At 41.3% G+C, this 16,987-nt stretch overlaps 1 protein-coding gene across 1 annotated transcript in view; it reads right to left on the bottom strand.

Moving 5' to 3' along the window:
- Nucleotides 1-12,265: 12,265 nt before the first annotated feature.
- The window catches only part of tmem240a (transmembrane protein 240a), a 15,112-nt gene continuing 10,390 nt past the window's right edge, over nt 12,266-16,987 (bottom strand). The window contains exon 4 of the mRNA XM_064956051.1: nt 12,266-13,828. Coding sequence (XP_064812123.1) covers nt 13,674-13,828 — 155 coding nt within the window. The 3' untranslated portion in view covers nt 12,266-13,673. The remainder of the gene's footprint in view (nt 13,829-16,987) is intronic.

The raw sequence follows: 16,987 nt of genomic DNA, 5'->3' as shown, positions 1-16,987 counted from the left end.
CACAGGATCCGCTTCGCGAAAGTCATATTCTTGGTCGTACTGATGGTGAGTTGACGCTGATCTTATATACAGTAGTTCTTCTCGACTGTATGTAATGAAACCTAAGATGACCTGGGGTAATAATGTAAGAAATAACACGTAAAAAAAAACTGCATCGTTTCCTAGGAACGCGAAGCGAGGCGGCCATCTCTGTCGGCGCCGGAAGTCTGGTTATTAGGTTTATCCATCAAATTGTTGGGAGCATATATTGAGTAGCAACTTTATTTTTATAAAGTTTGGCATGAAATGGAACTGTTAAATGATATGCAATGTCTGGCTTCTATACATCCTCTCCATAATGAATCAGCAACGCTCAGGGTGGAGACAGGCATGTAGAACCATCAACTCATGGGAACTTTTTTTTCTTGTGACAGGTAGGCCAACATTTGGTGCAGCATAGTCTATGCTACAGTAATATAAAGACAGAATGCTCATCTAATTTACCCATCTCCATCTGTCTTTTGGGGTCACTATTTAATTGTATAAATAATATATTTTTAAATTGCAGCTGCATTGTTTTAAAACGGCCTATCTGTGCACGTGCGAGCACTCTCTCGCAGGCTTTATCTCACCATCAACTCCATAACAGAGTCTCCAATCAATATTTTAAATTCATTCAGTGGCACTAACATAACTAGATGAAGCATGCATTGTAGACTATTCCATGCCTCTAGTGCACAAGAAGAGAAGCAGTCTTAACTAATACTGTGAATGTCCTGGGGACTTTAAGCAGCAACCAGCTAGTAGACCGGGTATAGTTACTGCCGGTGGTGAAGGAGACCAGACTACAGAGGGAGTTTACCCAAAAGGGCTTTGTAGATGAACACATACAAATGTAGCTTACTGTGCATATAAAGTGAGGGCCAACCTACTATTTGGTACAAGGTGCAATGGTGGGTGAGTGACTTGGCATTTGTAATAAAGCGCAAGGATGAGTCCAGTCCCTGTAAGACGGAGGTGGTTGCATGCATATATAAAGTCAACGTAATCAATTACAGAGAGAAAAGTGGCCTGAACAGGCTTCTTTCTTTCCCTAAGCAAGCCTTATTATGAAAATAAAAACCCCATTTCAAGTTAAGCTTCCTCACAAGATTATCCATATGAACTTTAAAGGACAACTTGTCATCCAACCATATACCTAGGTATTTGTATGATGTTTTTGTACATTCAAGACCAGTTAGAAACCATAAATGGAGGCCTGGAGTGACAGAAATGCAGTCTGGCACTCTTCAACAGCCTGAACCAGAGAAGGAGCACATGAATATATGACTATCCTCTGCATAGAGATGTAACTTTGCTGGTTGTATCCCATTTCCCAACTCATTAATAAAAATTGAGAACAACACAGGAGCTAAAATGGGACCCTGGGGCACACCTCAATTAATCACAAGAAAGCCAGATTTGTGATTGTCAGTATATATACACATTGTCTTCTGTCAGAAAGATAGTTCCTAAACCAATTTACTACCCCTTCACTGAAACAAATGTTACTGAGTCTAGCTTGCAATAATTCATGGTCAACTGAATCAAATGCCTTTGATACATTTAACAAACAGAGCAGCACAACGTTGCTTTTTATCAAGTGCATTTGTCACTGCCATATTTGCAGTTGTGGTGCTGTGCCCCGATCTAAAGCCAGACTGAACCATGCTCAATATGTTCTTTTCACTAGGGATTCATAGACCTTGGTCAGGATAGGGAGTTAGGAGATAGGATGACAGTTATTAGCATCTGAGGGATCTCCACCCTTTAGCAGTGGGAGGACATGAGCTGATTTCCAAATGCTGGGTATGGAATTGGTCAAGAGACTGAAGTTGAAAATGTGAACCAGAGGTTCAGTAATAATACCAGCTGCTATCTTTAAGAGGTGGGGATACAGGTTGTCTGGAACTGCAGACTTTTTAGTGTCTATTGTCTTTAGTGCTTTATATACCTCAGCATAACATGGAACTCAAACCGTCTGCGCGTGTGCGCCATCGTGCATACATGTTTTGTTTTTTTGAGAGAGGCCTGTAATTTTCATCATAGGTACACTGCAACTATGACAGACAACATGAGAAAAAAATCCAGAAAATCACATTGAAGGATTTTTAATGAATTTATTATTCATTAAAAAATTGTTATTTGGTCACCTACAAACAAGTAAGATTTTTGGCTCTCACAGACCTGTAACTTCTTCTTTAAGAAGCTCCTCTGTCCTCCACTCGTTACCTGTATTAATGGCACCTGTTTGAACTTGTTATCAGTATAAAAGACACCTGTCCACAACCTCAAACAGTCACACTCCAAACTCCACTATGGCCAAGACCAAAGAGCTGTCCAAGGACACCAGAAACAAAATTGTAGAGGCTGGGAAGACTGAATCTGCAATAGGTAAGCAGCTTGATTTGATGAAATCAACTGTGGGAGCAATTATTAGGAAATGGAAGACATACAAGACCACTAATAATCTCCCTCGATCTGGGGCTCCACGCAAGATCTCACTCCGTGGGGTCAAAATGATCACAAGAACGGTGAGCAAAAATCCCAGGACCACACGGGGGGACCTAGTGAATGACCTGCAGAAAGCTGGGACCAAAGTAACAAAGCCTACCATCAGTAACACACTACGCCGCCAGGGACTCAAATCCTGCAGTGCCAGACGTGTCCCCCTGCTTAAGCCAGTACATGTCCAGGTCCGTCTGAAGTTTTCTAGAGAGCATTTGGATGATCCAGAAGAAGATTGGGAGAATGTCATATGGTCAGATGAAACCAAAATATAATTTTTTGGTAAAAACTCAACTCGTCGTGTTTGGAGGACAAAGAATGCTGAGTTGCATCCAAAGAACACCATACCTACTGTGAAGCATGGGGGTGGAAACATCATGCTTTGGGGCTGTTTTTCTGCAAAGGGACCAGGACGACTGATCCGTGTAAAGGAAAGAATGAATGGGGCCATGTATCGTGAGATTTTGAGTGATAACCTCCTTCCATCAGCAAGGGCATTGAATATGAAACGTGGCTGGGTCTTTCAGCATGACAATGATCCCAAACACACCACCCGGGCAACGAAGGAATGGCTTCGTAAGAAGCATTTCAAGGTCCTGGAGTGGCCTAGCCAGTCTCCAGATCTCAACCCCATAGAAAATCTTTGGAGGGAGTTGAAAGTCCATGTTGCCCAGCAACAGCCCCAAAACATCACTGCTCTAGAGGAGATCTGCATGGAGGAATGGGCCAAAATACCAGCAACAGTGTGTGAAAACCTTGTGAAGATTTACAGAAAACGTTTGACCTCCGTCATTGCCAACAAAGGGTATATAACAAAGTATTGAGATAAACTTTTGTTATTGACCAAATACTTATTTTCCACCATAATTTTCAAATAAATTCATTAAAAATCCTACAATGTGATTTTCTGGATTTTTTTTTTCATTTTGTCTGTCATAGTTGAAGTGTACCTATGATGAAAATTACAGGCCTCTCTCATCTTTTAAGTGGGAGAACTTGCTCAATTGGTGGCTGACTAAATACTTTTATTTTAGGGTGGAATATTCTAATCATTCATTTAAACATATAAATTCCATCAACAAGTCCCTATTCCCAAATATAATAATAAATACATAACTTCCGAAATGTTTCTTATAAAGCAATTATAATTGCTAATCTAATCTGTTGTCTCATCTGTAGCGTCCTGCTCTTTGTAGATGAAACATATGCATTCCTATGCAAGAGATCCACAGTGAGTCTAGTAAACAGTAAGCACATTATGCTTTCAAGAGTTAACATGTCAGCTGATTTGATCACGTCGATTACTTTGTGTTACAGGAGAAAATCAGTGAGGACCTCGGAGCCATCCTTAACGCATTCCTTGACCACACTGGAGAGTAGAGCAGCAACAATTTGGTACCAACCAAAATAATTTTGTCATGTAAAAATGTATTCCTTTCAAGTGATTTTACACTTGCAAGTTACAATGGTGATTATATTTTAGTTTTGAGGAAGAGTATGAAAAGCTTGACTTGACTAAAAAGATGTTTGAATAATACCATCTCTCTCTTCCCAGGTTTATGCTAGTGTTGACAGATTAGTACTGGAGCCCGCCACCATAGGGAGACAGTGAGTGAACCATTCTCCACTTGTACTAGAATTCCATTATCTATAAGTCATATAATGGTTCTGGTATTGACTACAAATGTACAACGTGATATTTATGAGCTAGATCTATTTTCGATGAATGATTGCTCTGATGAAACAATACCGTGTTGAGTTGAAGGTTTATTTCACAAACCTATATCCCCCTGCAGGAAAATGAATTGGCCCAGTTTGACTATGGCCAGAAAGTGTTCAGACATTGCAATTCGTGCAGCGGGCATGTCGGGGTGTGAGATCTCTAAACTGAGTGTGGCATGTTTGGTGGGTACATGTGACCTGTTCAGTTAAGCTTCCAAACCATTTAGTTGGTTGAGTTGGGGGCTGCTACCCCCATAGGCTGCTACCCCCATCCCTGTCGTAGAGGCCATCATCTCCAACACTCCGGCCGCTGCCGCAGCTGAGCTAGTGAATGTTGAAGAGGCAGCTGCCATTATCAAGGAGGCAGTTACCCTAGTTAAGGAGGCAGAGGCTGCTACCCCCATGGTCACTGAGATAGTTGCAGCTCCAGCCCTCAGAGACAGAAGTGGTGAAGGTTTGTGTGGAAACTGAAACTGCTATCCCATTGGTGCAGAAGGTAGAGATCATCAAGAATGTACCAGAAGAGGCTGCAGCATCTGTTGTTCCAGAGACTGCAGCAGTGCCTGAGGTAAAGGAGGTTGATGTGTCTGCACCCAAGGAGACAGAAGCTGAGGGACTTGTAGATAGAGCCCCTATCTTTAAAGAAGAACCAGCTCCAACTAAAACCATCCAAGAGTTGGAAGCCACAGAAGCAGTCAAGGAGTCAGAAGCCATTACAGTAGAGTCAGAGGCCACAGCAACTGCTGTTGCCAAGGAAGCAGAAGTCACATCAAATGTCGTTACCCAGGAATCTGAACCCACAGTCGTTGCCCAGGAGGCAGAGGCAGCCCCGGAGTCAGAAGCCCTTGTAGAGGTTGTTACTGAGGAGTCTACTGCTCGAGTCTCAGAGGCCACAGCACTCACTATTGCAAAGGAGACCAAGGCCACAGCAGTTCCCATTGCCCAGGAGAGTGAGGCCGCAGCAACCTACATTGTCCAGGAGATCTACATTGTTGTGGAGACAGAGACGGCAGCATTTCCTGTTGTCATGGAAAAAGAGGCAGTAGAAACCCTCCTTGCCACGGAGACAGAAGCCAGCAACCCCTGTTGTCACAAAAACAGAGGCAGCAGCAAACCCTGTAAGTCCGGAGCAACCTCTGTTGTCAAGAAAACTGAGGCTACAGCAACCCCTGTTGCCCTGGAGACTGAGGCCGCAGCAACCCCCGTTGCCCCAGAGACTGAGGCCCCAGCAACCCCCGTTGCCCCGGAGACTGAGGCCCCAGCAACCCCCGTTGCCCCGGAGACTGAGGCCCCAGCAACCCCCACTGCCCGGGTGACTGAGGCCGCAGCAACCCATGTAGCCAAGGAGACAGAGGCCACTATAGCAATGGTTGACATAGAAACTGCAGCTGAGATCCTTGCAACTGCTGTGGCAAGGATTCTGAGGCGACTGAAATTACAGCTTCCACAGCGGTGCAACGGAAACCTCTGGCACTCTGGAGGCAGATGCTAGTAAATTTGAAACACCTCTAGCAAAGGACCAGGAAGGTGACGACCCAACCAAACCAAAAGACCCTCCTAAAAAAAATGATGGTGAAGATACTGAAACACATAGGTCGGGGGCAAGATGAAATATGTTGAAGCAAAAAATATGAAGTTTTGTCATGCGATTAAACGGCTATTGATTATTGTCTCAGTAGCTACATTTCCTTCCAATTGCCAACAGATTTTCATGCAAATATTCTAGAATCCACATGAAAAAAAATATGTACATTTTTCCCCCAGAGGGATGTTTCCATCAAACTGACTTGTTGCGGATAAAAGGCTGTGTGATGATGTAGTGCACATAAAAACCACAACCACTTTTGCAATTGAAGGAGGGCTGAACTTCCTGATTTGGTCTCAATTCTGGCTTGACCATTAAAAAATGCAGTGGCCAAGACTGAAGCCAAGCAAGAGTTGTCTTGGTGGGTTGGTTTAATGTGGGTGTCGTGCTTGTGTGTGCTTGCATAAGGCAAGTGTTTGTACATTGTCTGCCAAAACGGTACACATTACATCACTCACCCTTCTAGATAACTTGAAACAGCCTAACCAGGTCTTGTCTTGAAGTCGCCTAGGCTAGCTAGTGCTAGCTGGCTTCTTTCGCCAATTAGCTTCAGCCAGCTGGTGTGCAACCATGGCAAAGTTGTTTTGACGTTGGATAGCCTATAGCTGGGGCTAGTTAGGGACCGTTAATAAATTACACAATGTAAATGGGAGAATATTTTCATGTTGCACACCTTTGAGTAATCGTTAAAGGGAATCTTCACAATTTTTCAACTTCATATTCATCATATTTGTTTTATTACAGGAGACTGTTTTATTACTCATCACTGTATTATTTACCAAAAGGTTGGCTGGACACCTTTGAAGTCATGTAGATCACATCATTATACTCTTTTTGTTTACAAAGCCCTGCTCCTCTAAGTCAACTTTTGATTTACTTATTTATCACTGTCAAGATTTAAAATGACAAGTTATCAAACCCGGTCACACGGTTTGTTAACTCTGGAGACTCATTGGGTGTCTAGAGAGTTAGATAAATCAGCCTTCAATTTCATCTACAATACACTTTAAAATTGGAGGAATTGTTGCCTCTAGGTCATTTCAGACAGTTGTTAGGGGACCATTTTACTGAAGAATGTGTCTGTTTTTTATGATTGTGTTTTGCTTTTTGTGTATTGTTGTGTATAATAACATGTATTTGAATGTGTTTATTGTATTTTGATGTGTTTTGTGGTTCTGTACAGGGGTCATCTGGAAAACAGACTTTGGTCTCAGCTTTGACTCCCTCTCAAAATAAAGGTTACATAAAATAATTTCCAGCAGCACCCCAACATCAACATATGTGATGTTTTGTAGTAAAGGAAGATACGTGTTTCCAATGACATCATCAGTGTTATTGACCAATTGTGAGTAGGGCCTGCCTACTAATTGTCGACTAACTGGTTGATGTCATTGGAAACACTCATCTTTTTTTACTACAAGACATAGAAATTTTCGCGCATTTTCGCTTATGTTGATGTTGGAGTGGTGCTGGAGATAATGAATATGAAGTAGAACATTTCCATTTAAATGCTTTCAATATTTGGATATGAATTTCTACAATTTATTGTTGGTTCTGTTGTTTTAAGTCATTGAAATTTGGAGCTATTGACCTTTTAAAATTTTGCCCCATGTATATTGTGTAATTTACTGATGGTCCCTAACCAGCCCCCATAGGGATATCAACTGTTAACCGAAATTGACCATGGGCATTACAGTCGGGTCACGTCCAGCTGAGCTCTGAACTGATGATTACTTGGGTGCTGCCAGCTGTGGGTATGTGGAAATAAACCCAGCCCAAGGAAAATGATTACTGTACCCTTCATTCCGTGACATGACCTTTTTCCTTATTATATCGCAAATCTCAGTTTTGTATGAGACTGACTTTATGACCAAAATGATTCCATTTACAGTTTTCACACAATAATAAATGTTTCTTACTCATATCAATGCCACATAGAGGTTTCAAAACGAGAAGTTGCTTTTTAGGGGCAGTTGTTCTTTAATTGCCCAAGTTAAATGGGTTTCCATTACATTTTAGATTTTACTGATGGTTTTGTCACATAAATTGTTGCAATGATATAGAAAATATGCCCAATCTGGTTTTGGCGTATGCTCTGGTCTAGACAGTTGAGATGCGGATAAAAGATATGATGAGATGCGGATAAAAGACAGATTATTTGATAATTGACAGCCGATCACCGATCATCATGTCACCGGCATCATTCAAATGATCTGTTTGCATAAGACCTGTCGTGAGTTTTTTTTAAATGCATCAGGTAATTCAGCTGCATTAAATGGTTGGATTAAACCTGGTTAATAATGGTGTCTAATTGCACTTTTAGAGTGGACTCCATAAGAAAATGACAACAGATCGGACCTGTATACATCTCAACATCAAATGGACTGGGATGGAGCGCCCTATTACAATTCCACCACTTTTCAACAAAATTCATTATCTCCAGCACCATACCAGTGTGTGCCTATTATAAAACAGCACATTTCTATGATCTGTGGTTAAAAAGATAAGAAAGGTCCCAAAGAAATGCTTCTCGGTTGCTATGTTTCCATCCAGTTGGAGACAGATTTCCAAAACAACACAATGTAACTCCAAGTCAATCACACTTCTGTGAAATCAAACTGTCCACTTAGGAAGCAACACTGATTGACAATAAATTTCACATGCTGTTGTGCAAATGGAATAGACAACAGGTGGAAATTATAGGCAATTAGCAAGACACCCCCGATAAAGGAGTGGTTCTGCAGGTGGTGACCACAGACCACTTCTCAGTTCCTATGCTTCCTGGCTGATGTTTTGGTCACTTTTGAATGCTGGCGGTGCTTTCACTCTAGTGGTAGCATGAGATGGAGTCTACAACCCACACAAGTGGCTCAGGTAGTGCAGCTCATCAGGATGGCACATCAATGCGAGCTGTGGCAAGAAGGTTTGCTGTGTCTGTCAGCGTAGTGTCCAGAGCATGGAGGCGCTACCAGGAGACAGGCCAGTACATCAGGAGACGTGGAGGAGGCCATAGGAGGGCAACAACCCAGCAGCAGGACCGCTACCTCTGCCTTTATGCAAGGAGGAGCAGGAAGAGCACTGCCAGAGGCCTGCAAAATGACCTCCAGCAGGCCACAAATGTGCATGTGTCTGCTCAAACGGTCAGAAACAGACTCCATGAGGGTGGTATGAGGGCCCGACGTCCACATGTGGGGGTTGTGCTTTACAGCCCAACACCGTGCAGGACGTTTGGCATTTGCCAGAGAACACCAAGATTGGTAAATTCGCCACTGGGGCCTTGTGCTCTTCACAGATGAAAGCAGGTTAACACTGAGCACATGTGACAGAGTCTGGAGACGCTGCGGAGAACATCCTGCTGCCTGCAACATCCTCCAGCATGACCGGTTTGGTGGTGGGTCAGTCATGGTGTGGGGTGGCATTTCTTTGGGGGGGCCGCACAGCCCTCCATGTGCTCGCCAGAGGTAGCCTGACTGCCATTAGGTACCGAGATGAGATCCTCAGACCCCTGTGAGACCATATGCTGGTGCGGTTGGCTCTGGGTTCCTCTTAATGCAAGACAATGCTAGACCTCATGTGGCTGGAGTGTGTCAGCAGTTCCTGCAAGAGGAAGGCATTGATGCTATGGACTGGCCCGCCCGTTCCCCAGACCTGAATCCAATTGAGCACATCTGGGACATCATGTCTCGCTCCATCCACCAATGCCACATTGCACCACAGACTGTCCAGGAGTTGGCGGGTGCTTTAGTCCAGGTCTGGGAGGAGATCATCCGCCACCTCATCAGGAGCATGCCCAGGCGTTGTAGGGAGGTCATACAGGCACGTGGAGGCCACACACACTACTGAGCCTCATTTTGACTTGTTTTAAGGACATTACATCAAAGTTAGATCAGCCTGTAGTGTGGTTTTCCACTTTAATTTTGAGTGTGACTCCAAATCCAGACCTCCATGGGTTGATAAATTTGATTTCCATTGATCATTTTTGTGTGATTTTGCTGTGATTTTGTTGTCAGCACATTCAACTATGTAAAGAAAAAAGTATTTAATAAGAATATTTCATTCATTCAGATCTAGGATGTGTTATTTTAGTGTTCCCTTTTTTTTCAGCAGTGTATTTATTACAACAAGATTTCTCAAGTAAGCCCACGCCTTCCAATCTGAGTTCTGGATAAACTTTGTGATCATTACCAAAATGAAGATGACTTTTCATAAGTGTAGTTAGACCACTGGGAACGGCTTTGATCACAGAAAGGTATTGGAAACTCTTTCAATGTTATAAATTGTTCATATGTGAGAACATTACCCTTGTTGTCGAAAATATCAAGAACAAAGTCAACATTTCTCTCATGCCAGCTGGGGTAGAACAATGACTTATTCCTTACAGTTATGTCTGAATTATTCCACAAAAGAGCTTTATGTGGGGAGAAATTGTGCAGGAAACAAATTGACTTGTTGTAGATAAAAGGCTGTGTGATGACGTATTGCATATAAAAATAACTTTTGCAGTTACATTTCTATGTACCGAATAAAAAATACAATTTAAATGTGTTTCCATTGCATTTTATTCCACTGATGGTTTTCTCACAAAAACAATTGTGTTATATAGGAAGTGTGCTCACTTTGGTATTGTTGGCATGTGCGCTCAATCCAACAGCTCGCTGATACAGTGCGGGAATATTTACATGTATAGATTATTATGGACAAAAGAGCGAGATTATTTTTATTTGTCAAAAGGCAGTCAAGCACCGATGATCATGTCACCAGAATAAGACACTTGATATTTATTGGAAAGCAGCATAAAGCTCATCACCTTGCAATTTTACCCCCCTGTGAAATTCATCATCACTAATTTCATCTGTAGCCTAATAAACTGCAAACTTTCCTGACGAGTCGTAGTGGCAGGATCACACAACATGTCATCACGTGACTTCAAATTCACTTCGATTTAATGGTTATCATATCAATATTTGCGCATAAAAGCGCTTCCACCACCATTTCTCGCATAATACATTTTACCAACGTATTTTGTTTTTGTCGACATCACAAGGTAGGATTAAAATGAAGATGAACTGTGGTTTTCAAAACCTGCAACAACTTTCTAGCTAGAGGGAGGGTATTTTCTTGCTCCCCACATCCTAGTGTTTGCAAAATCACTGTTTTTAAAATGTTTTAACTTTTGATGATGTCATCAGGTAGAACTTTTTCACTTTATTTTTTTTCTATAAAACTTAGAAATGCTGTTGTATCAAGTTGGCTAGATGTATTTGGGTGGTGGACCATTTTTGATACACATAGGAAACTGTTGAGCGTGAAAAACCCAGCAGATTTGCAGTTCTTGACACAAACCGATGTGCCTGGCACATACTACCATAACCCGTTTGAAAGGCACTTACATCTTTCATCTTGCCCATTCACCCTCTGAATTGCACACATACACAATCCATGTTTCAATTGTCTCAAGGCTTAAATATCCTTCTTTAATTAACCTGTCTCCTCCCCTTCAACTACCCTGATTGAAGTGGTTTTAACAAGTGACATCAATCAGGGATCATAGCTTTCATAGATTCACTGGTCAGTCTATAATGGAAAGAGTATGCTCAGCGTATGTGAACAATAAGCAGTCATAATAAATGCATGCATTGTTTATGATACAGTTATAATAAACAATTCTTACAAATGTACCTTGTTTATATGGGGCGGCAGGGTAGCCTAGTGGTTAGGGTGTTAGACTAGTAACCGAAAGGTTGCAAGTTCAAATCCCCGAGCTGACAAATCTGTCATTCTGCTGCTGAACAGGCAGTTAACCCACTGTTCCTAGGCTGTCATTGAAAATAAGAATTTGTTCTTAACTGACTTGCCTAGTAAAGTAGTACAAAAATACATCCTATCCTAGTTAACAGGGATGGGTGAAGGGATGGATGCTGAATAGTAAGTTTCCTGGGAATTCTTTCCCCCATACATACACTCCCCTATGTAATAATTTAGTGAAGCTTTACATTTTGCTCAATTGTCTCTATACTCAGGATTTTGGATTGATCAAATGTTTTATATGAGGCACCAATACAGTATGTCACCTTTTATTTGAGGGTATTTTTATAAATATTATTTACTGTTTAGAAATTAAAACATTTTATGTATCTAGTTCCACCATTTGAAGGTGTCATAAGTATTTTTGACAAATTGACTTATAGTGTATTACATTTAGTCAAAAGTTACCGAGGTGTAAATTTCATACCCCCCAAAAAATGCTAACCTCCCTTGTTATTGGTAATAATGCAAGGTTAATATGTTTTGGGGACATGATCTTTGTGCATCTGTAACTTTCTCACTCATCACTATTCATGATTCATTCATGATTATCCGTAATGAATGTAGAAGTGCTCAGAAACATATTCTATTTTAATTTACAATAAAAGTGACTCCAAAACGACACAATACATTATTTACCATTCATTTCTATTGGGCACAACATAATCCAAAACACAACCAAAACAAAATGCAAATGCATCCAACAAGTTTGTAGAGTCACAACCTTGATTTAGTCATTGTATGCTAGGAAAATGGGACCAAGTACTAAACTTTTGACTAAATTGAATACACTATGGGAATTGGCCAAATACTTATGACACCTTCAAATGGGGGGACCAGATACATAAAGTGCTTGAGTTTATAAACGGTAAAACAGATATGTATGAAAATACCCTCAAATAAAATGTGTCATTCTGTACTGTCACCCCATATAAAACATTTAATCTCAAATTCAAAATGCTGGAGTATAGAACCAATTTAAAAGATTTAACTTCACTACTAAATAATTATGTATGGAGGCATATCTATTGAACAGTATATTTACTGATGTTGAGGCAATGACACATTCAAACATTAGGGGTCACTGTTGTTTTTCAATGGCACTTTTAATAAAACAGACATTTTATCCTCACAACAGCAATGTCTGGACAGAGAGGGGAGGGGGACTAGGTGAAGGTTCCCGCTGCTGCTAGGCTGGTTGCTCCTGATAAGTATGAGGCAATTGGATGTAGCAAATTGGGAAGTGCTATTGGACACAGTATTGGGAAGACAAGGGAAGTACTGAACTGTCTCTCCGTCTTATCTGGGCTGGCATCAATTTATTTTCTACCTTCTCATAAATAATAACACAGCGCAGAGAACCCTGACCACAAACGTATGCTCCCCTCCCCTTCTTATATTTACATGTAAATTAATACATTCATTTAATTCACAAAGTAACAAAGCTAATTAATCTGTGTTTTTAGCAGAAATCACACTCTTCAACCCCAGATGGCTGTCATCCTCATCTTCCCTCCGTTTATCCTCCCATACAGTCCATCAGCTCTACTCGTAACACTTGACTCATCACACTCACAAACAACCCCCCCATACCCTGTGTTCCCACTTCCCCATATTTATTAGTATTTACAGAAGCAGCAATCTAATCTTCCCATCTCAAAATCTTAAAAAACACCCCTTTCCATTTACCTCCCTCCCACTTTAGAGAAAGACCCTCCCCATAGAGAAAAACCCACACTGTGGCAACCCATTCGTACTCCCCCCACTTTCTGGACACTGCCCACATCGTACCCATGCCAAGTTTCAACAATGAACACAGAAAATGTGGACATAGACAAGATTTCAGTAGCGACTATCTTCTTCTTCTGCTCGAGTTTGGATTGGTTGGTGCTGACTTGTGTCAGGGTTGTCATAAGAAAGTCTCAGTGACAGGGGTGTTATGAACAGTGAGAGGGCAGTCTTCCAGGGTCTCTGAGGCAGCAGTTGGCCATGGGGCAGTTTGGGGGGGCTGGGATGGGGGATTCTTGTTTTAGAGTCAGAGGTGGCGTGGGCTGGGGTGGCCGTTGTGGTAGAGCTTCTGCTTGATGTGGACCATGTTGCCACTGGAGTCCTCCAGCTGTCTGAGCTGGGCTCGTCGACGCAGATCTCGAAGGTTGCAGAATGAGGGGAGCCATGACCAAGAAGGGGTGTCTGGTGGACAAGAGGAGAGAGAGAGGTTGTTATAGGAGGGTAGAAACTAGAGAAGAAAGATAAATGATTAGAACATTTATCTCATTGTGGGGTTAATAAGAGAATGGTAGTGAATTTGGTTAGGTATATTAGATGCCCAATACTGTATGTCCAAAACATCCTTGATGCTCCCACCAACCTAATTGTTGGTAGTACAATACATCAATCCTACATACTCATGTGTTGCCCATGTAACCGGTGTAAAATAGCTAGCTAGTTAGCAATGCGCACTAGTAGCGTTTCAATTGGTGTTGTCGCTCGCTCTGAGACCTTGAAGGAGTTGTTTCCCTTGCACTAGCTCTTTTGTGGAGAGCTAGGTAACGATGCCTTGAGTGTTATGTTTGTCGATGTGTGCAGAGGGTCCCTGGTTCAAGCCCAAAATGGGACGGTTGCAATACTGTTACACCCACACATTCATATGCCAAATATAAAATGTTACATTACTGTTCTGCCCTAACAAGCAAAAAGGCAGTAGCTGCTCATTTGGTCTAAAAAGAGTTCATGTAATTTTGCTACATTAAATACATGCTTAATCATGTGGACAAGTATCCTGCCTCTATTGTGTTGTGTTTTGAAGAAAATAGGGGTCATGTTAGCAGTAACTGCATAAGGTTACTGTGAAACCAAGGTAAATAAAAGCCATTTTTCTCAGTTCCATGCTATGAGCAGTTACTCCTTTTTTGCCTGGTATGGCAGGATTACCCATACTGCATGTGGGATGTACACTATATATACAAGTATGTGGACACCCCTTCAAATAATGGATTTGGCTATTTCAGCTACACCCGTTGCTGACAGGTGTATAAAATCGAGGACACAGCCATGCAATCTCCATAGACAAACACTGTCAGTAGAACGGCCTTACAGAAGAGCTCAGTGACTTTCAACGTGGCACCAGAATGCCAACTTTCCAACAGGTCATTTCGTCAAATTTCTGCCCTGCTAGAGCTGCCCCAGTCAACTGTAAGTGTATAGGAAATCACATTGCAAACTATCACCTTTAAGGAAATCATGAATGTCTCGGATATATTGGAATTGGTGGATATATGGAGGCTTAAATACCCTGAACCAGTGAGATATACATGGTGGAAGCTTTCAAGCTAGTCATCTTGATTACTTTCTTATGTCATTCTCTCTGGCACCAAAAGTTAAAGAAATGTTGATGGGGACAGAATGCAGTCGGATCATAATTGGCATATATAGTACTCTTACAGAATTTCCACGTGTATGGAATATGGGGAAAAATGCACCAAATTAATTTTCAATCTTCAACATAGAAATGCTAACAAAAAAATGTATTGAAACCTGTTACAAATGATGGAGTCACGCATGATTCACTGAATTATATTTTGAAAGAGGCTCTGTCGTAACCGGCCGCGACCGGAAGGGCCGTGGGTCGACGCACAATTGGCATAGCGTCGTCCGGGTTAGGGAGGGTTTGGCAGGTAGGGATATCCTTGTCTCATCGCACACCAGCGACTCCTGTGGCGGGTCGGGCGCAGTGCACGCTATCCAAGGTTGCCAGGTGCACGGTGTTTCCTCCGACACATTGGTGCGGCTGGCTTCTGGGTTGGATGCACGCTTTGTTAAGAAGTAGTGTGGCTTGGTTGGGTTGTGTGTCGGAGGACGCATGACCTTCAACCTTTGTCTCTCCCAAGCCCGTACGGGAGTTGTAGCGATGAGACAAGATAGTAGCTGCTAACAACAATTGGATACCATGAAAAGGGGGGTAAAAAATAAATAATTTAAAGACTATGTTTTCGTTTCAGTCTCCTCCACCTCCATCTCCACTAACTTTCCTATTAATAATGTAAAATTAACATCTGTACAGAAAGACTCCAAAGGCCAAATTGCAGAGGAGGAACTTCTTGATGCAATTAAAGCCTTTAAGTCCAGGAAAACTCCAGGGCTGGATGGCATACCAGGGGAGGTATACCAAAAAAAAGGTATCATATTTTAACCACTCCTATAATAAATGGTAGATTATCAGACACGCAACAACAAGGTCTGATTTCATTATTACTGAAATAAAAAATTTGTAGCTAAATGCTTGGCGCATTGAATTAAAAGGGTATTGTCAGATATTACTCATCCTAATCTGACAGGTTTTTTACATGGACGATATATTGGAGATAATATAAGACAAGTACTGGAAACAATAGAATACTATTACATATCGGGGAAACCAGGCCTGGTTTTCATAGCTGAATTTGAAAAGGCTTTTGATAAAGTACGACTGGATAAATGTATAGAATATTTCAATTTTGAAGAATCTCTTGTAAAATGGGTTAAAGTTATGTTTAAAATTGTAAATAATGGCTACATATCAGAAAGTTTTAAACTGTCAAGAGGAATAAAACAAGGTTGTCCACTATCGGGATATCTATTTAATATTATTATGTTAAAATGAGATCCAACAATAGTGTTAGGGGTTAGAAACCCATGGATTAAAAACAAAAGTGTCATTGTAAGCTGATGATTCATGTTTTCTTTTAAAACCACAATTAGAATCCGTCCACAGCCTCACAAAGGATCTAAATACTTTTGCTAACCTCTCTGGATTAAAAACAAATTATGATAAGTGTACTAAAGTCAGAAGTTTACATACACTTAGGTTGTAGTCATTAAAACTTGTTTTTCAACCACTCCACAAATGTATTGCTGACAACCTATAGTTATGCAAGTCGGGTAGGACCTCTACTTTGTGCATGACACAGGTAATTTTCCCAACAATTGTTTACAGGCAGATTATTTCACTTATAATTCATTGTATCACAATTCTAGTGGGTCAGAAGTTTACATACACTAAGTTATACTGTGCCTTAAAACAGCTTGGTAAATTCCAGAAAATGATGCCATGGCTTTCATGGCTTCTGATAGGCGAATTGACATAATTTCAGTCAATTGAAGGTATACCTGTGGGTGTATTTTGAGTCCTACCTTCAAACTCATTGCCTCTTTGCTTGACATCATGGGAAAATCAAAAGAAATCAGCCAAGACCTCAGGAAAAATTGTTGACCTCCACAAGTCTGGTTCATCCTTGGGAGTAATTTACAAACACCTGAAGGTACCACATTTATCTGTACAAACAATAGTAGGCACATATAAACACCATCGGA

Source organism: Oncorhynchus masou, chromosome 33, assembly GCF_036934945.1.
Source record: "Oncorhynchus masou masou isolate Uvic2021 chromosome 33, UVic_Omas_1.1, whole genome shotgun sequence".
In the NCBI taxonomy this organism is placed as follows: domain Eukaryota; kingdom Metazoa; phylum Chordata; class Actinopteri; order Salmoniformes; family Salmonidae; genus Oncorhynchus; species Oncorhynchus masou.
Note: the sequence above shows the minus strand (reverse complement) of the source record. Positions and strands in the feature narration are given on the sequence as shown.